Here is a 13,829-nt window from a genome sequence, read left to right on the forward strand (position 1 = left end):
AAGATAATAATGCTTTATGCTACTGATTACTGTTTTAGTTAAGGTTTTTTTCATTTAATTTTTATTTCATTTAAATTATCTTTACTATCTGCCCCCCTGGGGAAAAATATAAAGGTAAATTGCAAGTGATTATAAGTTATCAGAATGTGATTGCTTGACAAATACATTTTTTTGGTATGTTTCACTTTGGGGTTTACTGTATAATAATGTCAATAACCATTTCTCAAGTAATAGATGACCAGAAAATGTTAGGAGATAGATTTCAAAATTATTTGAAAATATTATTTTCTACCTATTCTCTTACCTCTTTGCACTATGAAAGCTGGTTTGCAAGCTCACAGTAATTTCCACACCGCAAGGAGTTGTGTGTATTCTGGCTCAAGACGATCCTTTTTCTGTCGAATCAAGAGTTGTAAAATCTCTGTTAAAGAAGAGCACGAATGCTTACTCAACTCAAAGAAGAAAGGTATTGTCCTTTTGAAATGTCAAGTGATTTGAGCCATGGATATAAAATTAAATGTCCTAAATATTTTCTGTACAAGAAAAAAAAAATAAGCTGAATGGTCGAGGCAAATAATTGAGGCCAAAAGCATTTATTTATCTAAATAATTCTGGTTCTGGTGAACCAAGACCGTGTTAAGTAGATCCAACCATAAGTGAATCAGCTAACCTACACAGCAGTCCATATGAGAGAAAACCTTGGCGGCCAACCCAACTACCTTAACATGGCTGAAATCTCTGTGATGTTTGATGCAAGTTATAAATTGAGTAGAGGCTAACATTATCAAGTTTTGTTTGTGTTTTAAAGACTACCAGATTAATTTCTCTCTCCTTCTGTGAAGAAAAGAGTTTCCACGTGGACTTATTTAGTACTAATATTTCAGTCATCTCTTTGTTGTGGTGCATGGCTAGTGTCCAGGATAACCATTTTACTTCTGTAAAACCTGATCTCACCCTCTGCCCCCGGCCTAGCATCTTACTCTTTGTTTCTCAACCTTGCAACTGCGTAGGTTGCAACCTCTCTATTCTTTTTGAGAACCACTGCTTTAAACTCTTGTGGCAAGTATGAGATTCTTTGGGAACACAAGAAGAGGAAAGGGTAGAGGAAGAGGGGATGCCCTGGGCAGCAGTGCCGAGACTGGTGCAGGCTCAGCGGCCATGGCTCACAGGCCCAGCCGCTCCGCGGCATGTGGGATCTTCCCGGACCGGGGCACGAACCTGCGTCCCCTGCATCGGCAGGCGGACTCTCAACCACTGCGCCACCAGGAAAGCCCGCTTACAGTTTTTTTACAGCGTGCAAAATAATGTTTGAAGGCCATTGCTTTAGAGATTAGAGAAGTAATAGATGAGTCACAGGATACCCCCAGGAACACCTCTGTGCTTTTAGTAGACCCCTCACCTGATAGTGAGAAAGACTTTTTTCATGTTATATGAGGTCCAGTGGGAGCTAAGTGACCATTGCCATCACCGCAGTAACATATGAAGTACTAAATCAGACACCCTGGGTCTGCCCCCCTTAGGACTTCATATTAAGACCACAGGAAGGTCAAGACGTGTAGACCAGCTAGGAGAACCTCACAAACATTTCAAAAGATCTGTCCCCGAATAAGGAAGACTACAGGATGATCAGTGGAGATATGAAAGATTTAAGAGGACAGCTTGGTGATATGCTTCTCCACCATAATGAAGGTTTAATCCTGAATTGACAAGTGCCCAGTGTGGAAGAAAAGATTGGTGCCTGTCAAGCCTGTGGCCCTGGAGGCTTCCCAGACTCAGATCTCCAAAACAGGATGCCAACAGCAGCACCAGGGCATCCTGCTGGAAGGAATGGAGAGTGCAAGCCCATTGGCAGATCCTGGGCCATTAAAGCACAGGCAACACCTCTTTCCAGGAAATCTTCCCTGACACCCTCCCCTTGTTGGTTGGCTTGAGTCCCCAGTACCCGCTTTTGCTAATCCATTAATAATCCTGAGCATCTCTTACATCACGGCCCTTTCCACACTGTGTCAAAATTATTATTATTTTTTTGTTTGCCTCCCACACTAAACTGAGAGCTTCATTTCTCTTTCCATGATGCCTGGCACACAGTAGGCACTGAAACATTTACCGAAGGCATAAGTGACCGTCCTCTTGCCCTTTGTTCCTGATTCACTGACCACATCACTGCTCTTCAGTCTACAAGAACAATTAAGAATCCAGTGAACTAGCCTACATTATAGGGTCTTTCTTTCACCAAAGAAGCAATTTAAACACATTTTGAGATTTTTTTCCCCCAAGACATTTTGAGCAAATACTATGGACTGAATTATGTCCCCTAAAATCCATATGTTGCAGTCCAATGTGGTCGTATTTGGAGATGGGACTTTTGGGAGATAATTACGTTTAGGTGAGGTCATGAGGGTGATACCCTCCTTCTAAGAGGAGACCCCAGAGAGTTTGCAGTCTGTGAGCACACAGCGAGATGGTAGCTGTCTGTGAGCTAGGATGAGAGTCCCCACCAGAACTCAACTATGCTGCCATCCTGACCTCGGAGCTCCAGCCTCCAGAACTATGAGGAAATAAACTTCTGTTATTTAAGCCACTCAGCCTGTAGTGCTTTGTTATGCGGGCCCCAGCTGACTAGGATGGGAAATAGCTTGGATCATTTGTTTCTACCAGAATTCCAATAAGGAAATCTGAAAAGGCTCTGCAGTGGAAACCAAAGGAATCTTGGCCTTGCTGAAAATAAATGTATGTTTATTAAGTTGGCATTTTACAGTTTGTCTTGAAATACAGGACTGCAGTCACAAATCGGTGGTAGGACTCTACCTTGTCTAGGCTCGTCCTTTCTCTTACCTTAGAGTTTTCATTTCATTTTTTGTCAAATTCTAGGACAGCACATGACTGAATATATACAGTTAGTCACTAATAATCTTAGAGGTATAATGCTTTCTGTGTCTGGCCTTTTAACCCTTTGTAAAGATACCGAAAGGAAAGTGAGATATCTTCTGTGAGACTACATGGTACTGTGGTAGCATTCCAAAGCAGTCTTGTAAATACTGAATCTTAAGCAAAAACACATGTGTATAGTCATAGGTTAAAAAAAAAAAAAATCCAAGCAGCATTCTTGAAGAATGTAATAATCAAACTTTAGTCCTTCCATGTGGTTTCTAAAAGGATTGTTTTTTTAATTATAAGTTTTAGAGATGTATAAGAGAGGCAGGGAAAGTTTCTTTCCTTTGAAATAAATATTGATAATCCTACTGGGAAAATACAGATATTTCAAGAATATCTGGTAAACGGTCAATTGGAGCTAATTTATAGTTGAATTCTGTGATGCATTAAAGAAACTGAAATATCTTTAAGTCCCTCCATTGTCACAGGTTCTTATACTAGGTCCTGCTTCACAACAGCCATGCTGGTGGACAGGCTTTAGGACAGAGTGGACAGGGCCTGGGCTCTGAATTCAATAGAGTTTTAATGTCAGGTATGCTGCTTAACAACTGTGTGACGTTAAGCAAGTTCCTCTCAATATATGGAAAATGGGTGGGTGGACTGAATTGTGTTTCCCCTCAATCCACATGTAGAAGGCCTTATTCCCAATGTGACTGTATTTGGAGACAGGGCCTTTAAAGAGGTAATAAAGGTTAAGGGAGGTCATAAGAGTGGGGCCCTAATCCGGTGTGACTGGTATCCTCATAAGAGGAGGAGAAGACACCAGGGGTGCATACACGCAGAGGAGGCCACCTGAGGATGCAGTGAGAGAGGCCTCAGGAGAAACCAAGCCTTCCAACACCTTGATCATGGACCTCTAGCCCCCAGAACTTTGAGAAAATAAATTTCTATTGTTTAAGCCACCAGTCTGTGGTATTTTGTATAGCAGCCTGAGCAGACTGATACAATGGCTAGGCTAACAGCACCTCACGGGAGTGTGGTTAGGATCACATGTAGCTGAGGCGGTGTTTGGCTCCTAGTAAGCACTCACTATGTGTAAGCTCTTATTTGTGGCTCAGAAAGAAGAGAGGGAAAATAAAAGAGCAAGAAAGAGAATCAGTATGTATTTAAAGTCTGTACGCCAAGCACTTTGCATAAGTACCTAATTTAATTTGCATAACAGTCCTGTGCAAACCATCCCAGTCTTGCAAATGAGAAAAACCAGAAGCTGAAAAAGGTTCTGTAACTTGTCTGAAGTCACATAGAAAGTGGCAGAATCAGGAATCTGGCTTTAAAATCTGTCTTCTTTCCACTATGCCGTGCCGCCTATTAGAGTAGCTTCCTAGATGCCAAAGGTTATTAACGGGAGAGAGCCATTCTAGATGATTTCTGCAGCAGACACACAGCAAGGGGGTCGGCTCCTGCTGTGGGAATGTACCCCCGCCCACACACAGATGCTCATCCCCACGCGAAGCTGGGCCACACAGATGCCTGCAGTTAGAGCCAAGTATGTTTTCAAAGAGGACTTTTTAATCTGCTCAAGTACTTGACCAGGTATTCTCTTAATACTCCAAAGCTCTGTGCCAAAGGCATGAGGTCGATTTGGCCTAAGAGGTGATGAGGGCTTGTGTTAACCATCAGCAGGGCCAGTCCCCACAGTGGAAGAGTTGGAAGTTGGGGAGCAGTGTATGTAGACAGATGCCTGGGCCCCAATGAGGTAACCGCAGAATGTAACCCTGATTGGCCACGTGGATGGCTTCCCACTCATGAGACTGTTTTGTATTTTACTTTAACCAAAGGCAATGTCCGTCAAGTGAAATGATTATCTTTTGCATAGAGTTGCTACTACATTGTTTTTTCCAATAATAATTAGCTAATGGAATTCACTATGTTTTAAGACCACTCCCTATTAATGAAGAAAGCCTGTAGTTAGTAAAGGTGTTTTTCTTCCCTTTTACCAGGACGTGCCAGTTCCATTTAAAATTTTAAATTATTGCTTAAGACGATTTTTTAGAGCAGTTTTAGGTTTACAACAAAATCGAGAGAGAGGTACAGAGATTTCCCATGTACCCCTTGCCCTCACACATGTATAGCTTCCCCCAGTATCAACATCCCCCACCCAGAATACCATATATATTTTTTAAAACAAGGGTGAAACCTACATTGACACATCACAATTACACAAAGTCCATTAGTTTACCTAAGGGTTCACTCTTGGTGTTGTACATTCTGTGGGTTTGGACAAATGTATAATTACATACGTCCATCATTGTAATATCACACAGAGTATTTTCACTGCCCTAAAAATCTTCTGTGCTCTGTCTATTCATCTCTCCCCCAAACTAGCCCTGGCAGTCACTTATTTTTTCTTTCCTACTTTTGCCTTCGTTATATTTAAATTTAAAAGAAGAGAGACTAGAAAGCAGCCCTTTTAATGCTAATTGAAAATAAATTTAAGGGGCTTCCCTGGTGACGCAGTGGTTAAGGCTCTGCACTCCCAATGCAGGGGACCTAGGTTCGATCTGTGGTCAGGGAACTAGATCCCACACACATGCCGTAACTAAGAGTTCACATGCTACAACTAAAGAGCCGGCGAGCCGCAACTAAGGAGCCCTCCTTCCACAACTAAGGAGCCCATATGCCACAACTAAGGCGCCTGCCAGCCACAGCTAAGAACCAACACAACCAAAAAAAATAAAAATTAAGGTTTATGGAAAGGCCGTTTCTCAAGATTGGCTATGAGTTGCTCAAGTGGGGCTTCATTATATTATTCTCTCTGATTTTGTGAATATTTGAGATTTTCCATAATAAAAAGTTTTTTAAAAACACGATTGGCATTAAAAACATTATTTCTACCATGATTCTAACATAAATGCCATGGATTCAAATTTTGAAACAGCTTTTAAAATGGGGTTAAGGTTGCTTATGTGTCTCCACTTGTGAAATCAAATGCTGATAAGGATGGATGATTGTTACCAAATATCTTAGGTATTTCTTAAATTTATCTTGGTAAGATAATCAGTAATCCATGGGCTTCTTGTGCAACAAGATGTGGCATCCTCTCATGCCCCTTGGCTTCCAGTGTCCAATACTCGTGACTCTCTGCTTGACCTCTTTCTCTGGTCCTTAGAGACAGTTCTGCCTGTACCAGCAAGGGGCGGACCTCCAGTGCTGGGGAGTCAGTGCTCCCCGGAGGGTCCCTCATCCACTGACTGAGGGGAGCTGATGGATAAATATTCTTGCTCTCTTTTCCTTGAGGCCGTTCAAGCTGCATAACTGTGGTTCTTGTTCTACATTTTTTTCCCAGAATGCCCCAATAGGTTAAGCTTTAGTTTCCCAAAGTGGGGACTTGTTGAAAAATGTATCTATTATTAGCTTCTTTGTCTTCCCTGTCTCACTTCCCTGCCAGAGTTCCCTTGGGAGCACCTCTCAAATACACTTCTTATACTCAGATCCTTGTCTCAGGATCAGCGTCTGTGAGAATTCAAAGTAAGCCATCAAGATACCAAGTTGAGAGACCCAGCCGGCAACTTGTGGAAGAAAAATTTCATAAAGGATTTTGAAAAGATACCCTGTGGATTAAGGCAGTGTTTGGGTTGTTTTTGTTTCTTTGTCTTTCTCTTTTTAAAATCATGCAGTCGATTGCACATGAGTCTACCCTGTGGAGCTGATTGTAAATAATTAGTTTGAGAGGATTGAGGCCCATGACCCCAGTATTTAGGTAAAAGTCTAAAGAATTCTTGGGATGAGAGGATTTTCTTTTTTTGAATTTTTCAGTTTTATTTTATTTTATTTTTATACAACAGGTTCTTATTAGTCATCAATTTTATCCACATCACTGTATATATGTCAATCCCAATCTCCCAATTCTTCACACCACCACCACCACCACCCTGCCGCTTTCCCCGCTTGGTGTCCATACGTTTGTTCTCTACATCTGTGTCTCTATTTCTGCCCTGCAAACCAGTTCATCTGTACCATTTTTCTGGGTTCCACATATATGCATTAATATATGATATTTGTTTTTCTCTTTCTGACTTACTTCACTCTGTATGACAGTCTCTAGATCCATCCATGCCTCAACAAATGACCCAATTTCATTCCTTTTTATGGCTCAGTAATATTCCATTGTATCTGTGTACCACAACTTCTTTATCCATTCATCTGTCGATGGGCATCTAGGTTGCTTCCATGTCCTGGCTATTGTAAATAGTGCAGCAATGAACATTCGGGTGCATGTGTCTTTTTGAATTATGGTTTTCTCTGGGTATATGCCCATTAGTGGGATTGCTGGGTCATATGGTAATTCTGTTTTCAGTTTTTTTAAGGAACCTCCATACTGTTCTCCATAGCGGCTGTATCAATTTACATTCCCACCAACAGTGCAAGAGGGTTCCCTTTTTTCCACACCCTCTCCAGCATTTGTTGTTTGTAGATTTTCTGATGATGCCCATTCTAACTGGTGTGAGGTGATACCTCACTGTAGTTTTGATTTGCATTTCTCTAATAATTAGTGATGTTGAGCAGCTTTTCATGTGCTTCTTGGCCATCTGTATGTCTTCTTTGGAGAAATGTCTATTTAACTCTTCTGCCCATTTTTGGATTAGGTTGTTTGTTTTTTTAATATTGAGCTGCACGAGCTACTTATATATTTTGGAGATTAATCCTTTGTCCGTTGATTCATTTGCAAATATTTTCTCCCATTCTAAGGGTTGTCTTTTCGTCTTATTTATGGTTTCCTTTGCTGTGCAAAAGCTTTGAAGTTTCATTAGGTCCCATTTGTTTGTTTTTGTTTTTATTTCCATTACTCTATGAGGTGGATCAAAAAAGATCTTGCTGTGATTTATGTCAAAGAGTGTTCTTCCTACGTTTTCCTCTAAGAGTTATATACTGTCCAGTCTTACATTTACGTCTTTAATCCATTTTGAGTTTACTTTTCTGTATGGTGTTAGGGAGTGTTCTAATTTCATTCTTTTACATGTAGCTGTCCAGTTTTCCCAGCACCACTTTTCTCCATTTATATCTTTGCCTCCTTTGTCATAGATTAGTTGACCATAGGTGTGTGGGTTTATCTCTGGGCTTTCTATCTTGTTCCATTGATCTGTGTTTCTGTTTTTGTGCCAGTACCATATTGTCTCGATTACTGTAGCCTTGTAGTATAGTCTGAAATCAGGGAGTCTGATTACTCCAGCTCCGTTTTTTTCCCTCAAGACTGCTTTGGCTATTCGGGGTCTTTTGTGTCTCCATACAAATTTTAAGATTTTTTGTTCTAGTTCCATAAAAAATGCCATTGGTAATTTGATAGGGATTGCATTGAATCTGTAGATTGCTTTGGGTAGTATAGTCATTTTCACAATATTGATTCTTCCAATCCAAGAACATGGTGTATCTCTCCATCTGTTGGTATCATCTTTAATTTCTTTCATCAGTGTCTTATGGTTTTCTGCATACAAGTCTTTTGTCTCCCTAGGTAGGTTTATTCCTAGGTATTTTGTTCTTTTTGTTGCAGTGGTAAATGGGAGTGTTTCCATAATTTCTCTTTCAGATTTTTCATCATTAGTGTATAGGAATGCAAGAGATTTCTGTGCATTAATTTTGTATCCTGCAGCTTTACCAAATTCATTGATTAACTCTAGTAGTTTTCTGGTGGCATTTTTAGGATTCTCTATGTATAGTATCATGTCATCTGCAAACAGTGACAGTTTTACTTCTTCTTTTCCAATTTGTATTCCTTTTATTTCTTTTTCTTCTCTGATTGCCGTGGCTAGGACTTCCAAAACTATGTTGAATAATAGCGGTGAGAGTGGACATTCCTGTTCCTGATCTTAGAGGAGATGCTTTCAGTTTTTCATCACTGAGAATGATGTTTGCTCTGGGTTTGTCATGTATGGCCTTTATTATGTTGAGGTACGTTCCCTTTGTGCCCACTTTCTGGAGGGTTTTTATCATAAATGGGTGTTGAATTTTGTCAAAAGCTTTTTCTGCATCTATTGAGATGATCATATGGTTTTTATTCTTCAATTTGTTAATATGGTGTATCACCTTGATTGATTTGCATATATTGAAGAATCCTTGCATCCGTGGGATAAATCCCACTTGATCATGGTGTATGATCCTTTTAATGTGTTGTCGGATTCTGTTTGCTAGTATTTTGTTGAGGATTTTTGCATCTATATTCATCAGTGGTATTGGTCTGTAATTTTCTTTTCTTGTAGTATCTTTGTCTGGTTTTGGTATCAGGGTGATGGTGGCCTCATAGAATGAGTTTGGGAGTGTTCCTTCCTCTGCAATTATTTGGAAGAGTTTGAGAAGGTTGTGTGTTAGCTCTTCTCTAAATGTTTGGTAGAATTCACCTGCGAAGCCATCTGGTCCTGGACTTTTGTTTGTTGGAAGATTTTTTTTTTTTTTTTGGGGGGGGTACGCGGGCCTCTCACTGTTGTGGCCTCTCCCGTGGCAGAGCACAGGCTCCGGACGCGCAGGCTCAGCGGCCATGGCTCACGGGCCCAGCCACTCCGCGGCATGTGGGATCTTCCCGGACCGGGGCACGAACCCGTGACCCCTGCATCAGCAGGCGGACTCTCAACCACTGCGCCACTAGGGAAGCCCCTGATTTTTAATCACAGTTTCAATTTCATTACTTGTGATTGGTCTGTTCGTATTTTCTATTTCTTCCTGGTTCAGTCTTGTAAGGTTATACCTTTCTAAGAATTTGTCCATTTCTTCCAGTTTGTCCATTTTGTTGCCATAGAGTTGCTTGTAGTAGTCTCTTAGGATGCTTTGTATTTCTGCGGTGTCTGTTGTAACTTCTCCTTTTTCATTTCTAATTTTATTGATTTGAGTCCTCTCCCTCTTTTTCTTGATGAGTCTGGCTAATGGTTTATCAATTTTTTTTATCTTTTCAAAAAACCAGCTTTTAGTTTTATTGATCTTTGCTATTGTTTTCTTTGTTTCTATTTCATTTATTTCTGCTCTGGTCTTTATGATTTCTTCTGCTAACTTTGGGTTTTGTTTGTTCTTCTTTCTCTTGCTCCTTTAGATGTAAGGTTAGATTGTTTATTTGAGATTTTTCTTGTTTGTAGACGTAGGCTTGTATAGCTATAAACTTCCCTCTTAGAACTGCTTTTGCTGCATCCCATAGGTTTTGGATTGTCGTGTTTTCATTGTCATTTGTCTCTAGGTATTTTTTGATTTCCTCTTTGATTTCTTCAGTGATCTCTTGGTTATTTACTATTGTATTGTTTAGCCTCCATGTGTTTGTGTTTTTTATGTTTTTTTCCCTGTAATTGATTTCTAATCTCATAGCGTTGTGGTCAGAAAAGATGCTTGATATGATTTCAGTTTTCTTAAATTTCCTGAGGCTTGATTTGTGACCCAAGATATGATCTATCCTGGAGAATGTTCCATGAGCACTTGAGAAGAAAGTGTAATCTGCTGTTTTTGGATGGAATGTCCTATAAATATCAATTAAATCTATCTGGTCTATTGTGTCATTTAAAGCTTGTTTCCTTATTAATTTTCTGTTTGGATGATCTGTCCATTGGTGTAAGTGAGGTGTTAAAAGTCCCCCACTATTATTGTGTTACTGTCAATTTCCTCTTTTATAGCTGTTAGCAGTTGCCTTATGTATTGAGGTTCTCCTATGTTGGGTGCATATATATTTATAATTGTTATATCTTCTTGGATTGATCCCTTGATCATTATGTAGTGTCCTTCCTTGTCTCTTGTAACATTATTTTAAAGTCTATTTTATCTGATATGAGTATTGCTACTCCAGCTTTCTTTTGATTTCTATTTGCATGGAATATCTTTTTCCATGCCCTCACTTTCAGTCTGAATGTGTCCCTAGGTCTGAAGTGGGTCTTTTGTAGACAGCATATATATGGGTCTTGTTTCTGTATCCATTCAGCAATGTGTGTCTTTTGGTTGGAGCATTTAATCCATTCACGTTTAAGGTGATTATCAATATGTATGTTCCTATGACCATTTTCTTAATTGTTTTGGCTTTATTTTGTAGGTCCTTTCCTTCTCTTGTGTTTCCCACTTAGAGAAGTTCCTTTAGCATTTGTTTTAGAGCTGGTTTGGTGGAGGTGAATTCTCTTAGCTTTTGCTTGTCTGTAAAGCTTTTGATTTCTCCATTAAATCTGAATGAGATCATTGCCTGGTAGAGTAATCTTGGTTGTAGGTTCTTCCCTTTCATCACTTTAAGTATATACTGCCACTCCCTTCTGGCTTGTAGAGTTTCTGCTGAGAAATCAGCTGTTAACCTTATGGGAGTTCCCTTGTATGTTATTTGTTGGAAAACCCTTGCTGCTTTCAATAATTTTTCTTTGTCTTTAATTTTTGCCAATTTGATTACTGTGTGTCTCGGCGTGTTTCTCATTGGGTTTATCCTGTATGGGACTCGCTGTGCTTCATGGACTTGAGTGGCTATTTCCTTTCCCGTGTTAGGGAAGTTTTCGACTATAATGTCTTCAAATATTTCTTCAGGTCCTTTCTCTCTCTCATCTCCTTCTGGGACCCCTACAATGCTAATGTTGTTGTGTTTAATGTTGTCCCAGAGGTCTCTTAGGCTGTCTTCATTTGTTTTCATTCTTTTTTCTTTATTCTGTTCCATAGCAGTGAATTCCACCATTCTGTCTTCCAGGTCACTTATCCGTTCTTCTGCCTCAGGTATTCTGCTATTGATTCCTTCTAGTGTATTTTTCATTTCAGTTATTGTATTGTTCATCTCTGTTTGTTTGTTCTTTAATTCTTCTTGGTCTTTGTTAAACATTTCTTACATCTTCTTGATCTTTACCTTCATTCTTTTTCTGAGGTCCTGGATCATGTTCACTATCATTATTCTGAATTCTTTTTCTGGAAGGTTGCCTATCTCCACTTCATTTAGTTGTTTTTCTGGGGTTTTATCTTGTTCCTTCATCTGGTACATAGCCCTCTGCCTTTTCATCTTGTCTATCTTTCTGTGAATGTGGTTTTTGTTCCACAGGCTGCAGGATTGTAGTACTTCTTGCTTCTGCTGTGTGCCCTCTGGTGGATGAGGCTGTCTAAGCGGCTTGTGCAAGTTTCCTGATGGGAGGGACTGGTGGTGGGTAGAGTTGACTGTTGCTCTGGTGGGTAGAGCTCAGTAAAACTTTAATCTGCTTGACTGCTGATGGGTGGGGCTGGGTTCCCTTCCTGCTGGTTGTTAGGCCTGAGGCAACCCAACACTGGAGCCTACCCGGGCTCTTTGGTGGGGCTAATGGCAGACTTTGGGAGGGCTCAGGCCAAGGAGTACTTCCCAGAACTTCTGCTGCCAGTCTCCTCATCCTCACGGTGAGACAGAGCCACCCCCCGCCTCTGCAGGAGACCCTCCAACACTAGCAGGTAGGTCTGGTTCGGCCTCCTCTGGGGTCACTGCTCCTTCCCCTGGGTCCCAGTGTGCACACTACTTTGTGTGTGCCCTCCAAGAGTGGAGTCTCTGTTTCCCCCAGTCCTGTCGAAATCCTGCCATCAAATCCTGCTAGCCTTCAAAGACTGATTCTCTAGGAATTCCTCCTCCTGTTGCTGGACCCCCAGGTTGGGGAGCCTGATGTGGGGCTCAGAACCTTCACTCCAGTGGGTGGACTTCTGTGGTATAAGTGTTCTCCAGTCTGTGAGTCACCCACCCAGCAGTTATGGGATTTGATTTTATTGTGATTGCGCCCCTCCTCCCATCTCATTGTGGCTTCTCCTTTGTCTTTGGATGTGGGGTATCTTTTTTGGTGAGTTCCAATGTCTTCCTGTCGATGACTGTTCAGCAGTTAGTTGTGATTCTGGTGTTCTCACAAGAGGTAGTGAGAGCACGTCCTTCTACTTCGCCATCTTGAAGCAATCCCCAAGAGGATTTTCAATAGGATTTTTTTAAACTTTAAATAATTGATCAAATGGGTCAAATTCCATCAGTGAATGGAATTACACAATCCCAGCTAGAATTTTGCCAACTGAATAAATGTTCAAGGTGAGAATTGAGGGACAGATTGAGTTGGAAATTGTTAGTAATCCTGTTGTTAGAGAAGAATTAAAGAGGCTAAGTTCTGTGTGATGAGATTCCATATATAAATTTAAAACATTTTTCAGTCTATATTTTCCATTGAGTAGAATATTTTTCGTCAGTATCATTTGTAAATTTGCAAGCATCATCAGAAATGCCAAACTCAGTTTATAAGCCTTTTTTAAAGTTAATCTATTTTTTTATTGAAGTCACTTTTGTTTATAACATTATGTAAGTTTCATGTGTACGACATTATATTTCTACTTCTGTATACCCTGTAGTATGCTTACCACCAAAAGTTTAGTTTCCATCCATCACCATATGGTTGATTCCCCTTTACTCATCCTGCCCTCCCCTCTGCCCCCACTCTCCTTCTCCCCTACCCCTCTGGTGACCACCACTCTGTTCTCTGTATCTATGTGTTTGCTTTTGTTTGGTTTGGTTTGTTCATTTATTTTGGTTTTTGTTTGTTTGTTTTTTATATTCTAAATAGAAGTGAAATCACATGGTATTTGTCTTTCTTCGTCTGACTTATGTCACTCAGCATAATATACTCAGGGTCCACCCATGTTGTCACAGATGTAAACCTTTTTATTTTTGACTGCCATCTAATTTTGTTAATATGAATGAAAACCTTGTATTACACTTACCCCAATTTTTAATTCCTTTAAGATATCTTGGATGTTGGGTGAGGTGAAGGGAGGAAACCAGGTTTCTCATTTAACTACCTGGGTTGATTGTGGTGTCATTAAGCAGGATAGGGAATAAGTGATAAAGGCTTGGGTTGGGGTTGGAAGGGATAAAGACATGTAATTTAAGGCATCTGTGGGCTGTGGAGGGGATGATGTCTGTTAGGTGTTGAATACAAGGTTCTACGCAGGGCTTACAAGAGCTAAACTATCTGTTC

At 40.4% G+C, this 13,829-nt stretch overlaps 1 protein-coding gene across 2 annotated transcripts in view; it reads left to right on the forward strand.

Annotated features, from left to right (window-relative positions):
* Positions 1 to 13,829, forward strand: part of BMAL2 (basic helix-loop-helix ARNT like 2) — a 95,035-nt gene that overhangs the window by 68,097 nt on the left and 13,109 nt on the right. For both annotated transcript variants that reach the window (XM_082850755.1, XM_082850756.1), the window contains one exon: positions 323 to 466. In XM_082850755.1, the coding sequence (XP_082706881.1) occupies positions 323 to 466 (144 nt within the window). The remainder of the gene's footprint in view (positions 1 to 322; positions 467 to 13,829) is intronic.

The sequence above is a fragment of the Leucopleurus acutus genome (assembly GCF_964270905.1).
Source record: "Leucopleurus acutus genome assembly, chromosome: 11".
Taxonomy (NCBI): domain Eukaryota; kingdom Metazoa; phylum Chordata; class Mammalia; order Artiodactyla; family Delphinidae; genus Leucopleurus; species Leucopleurus acutus.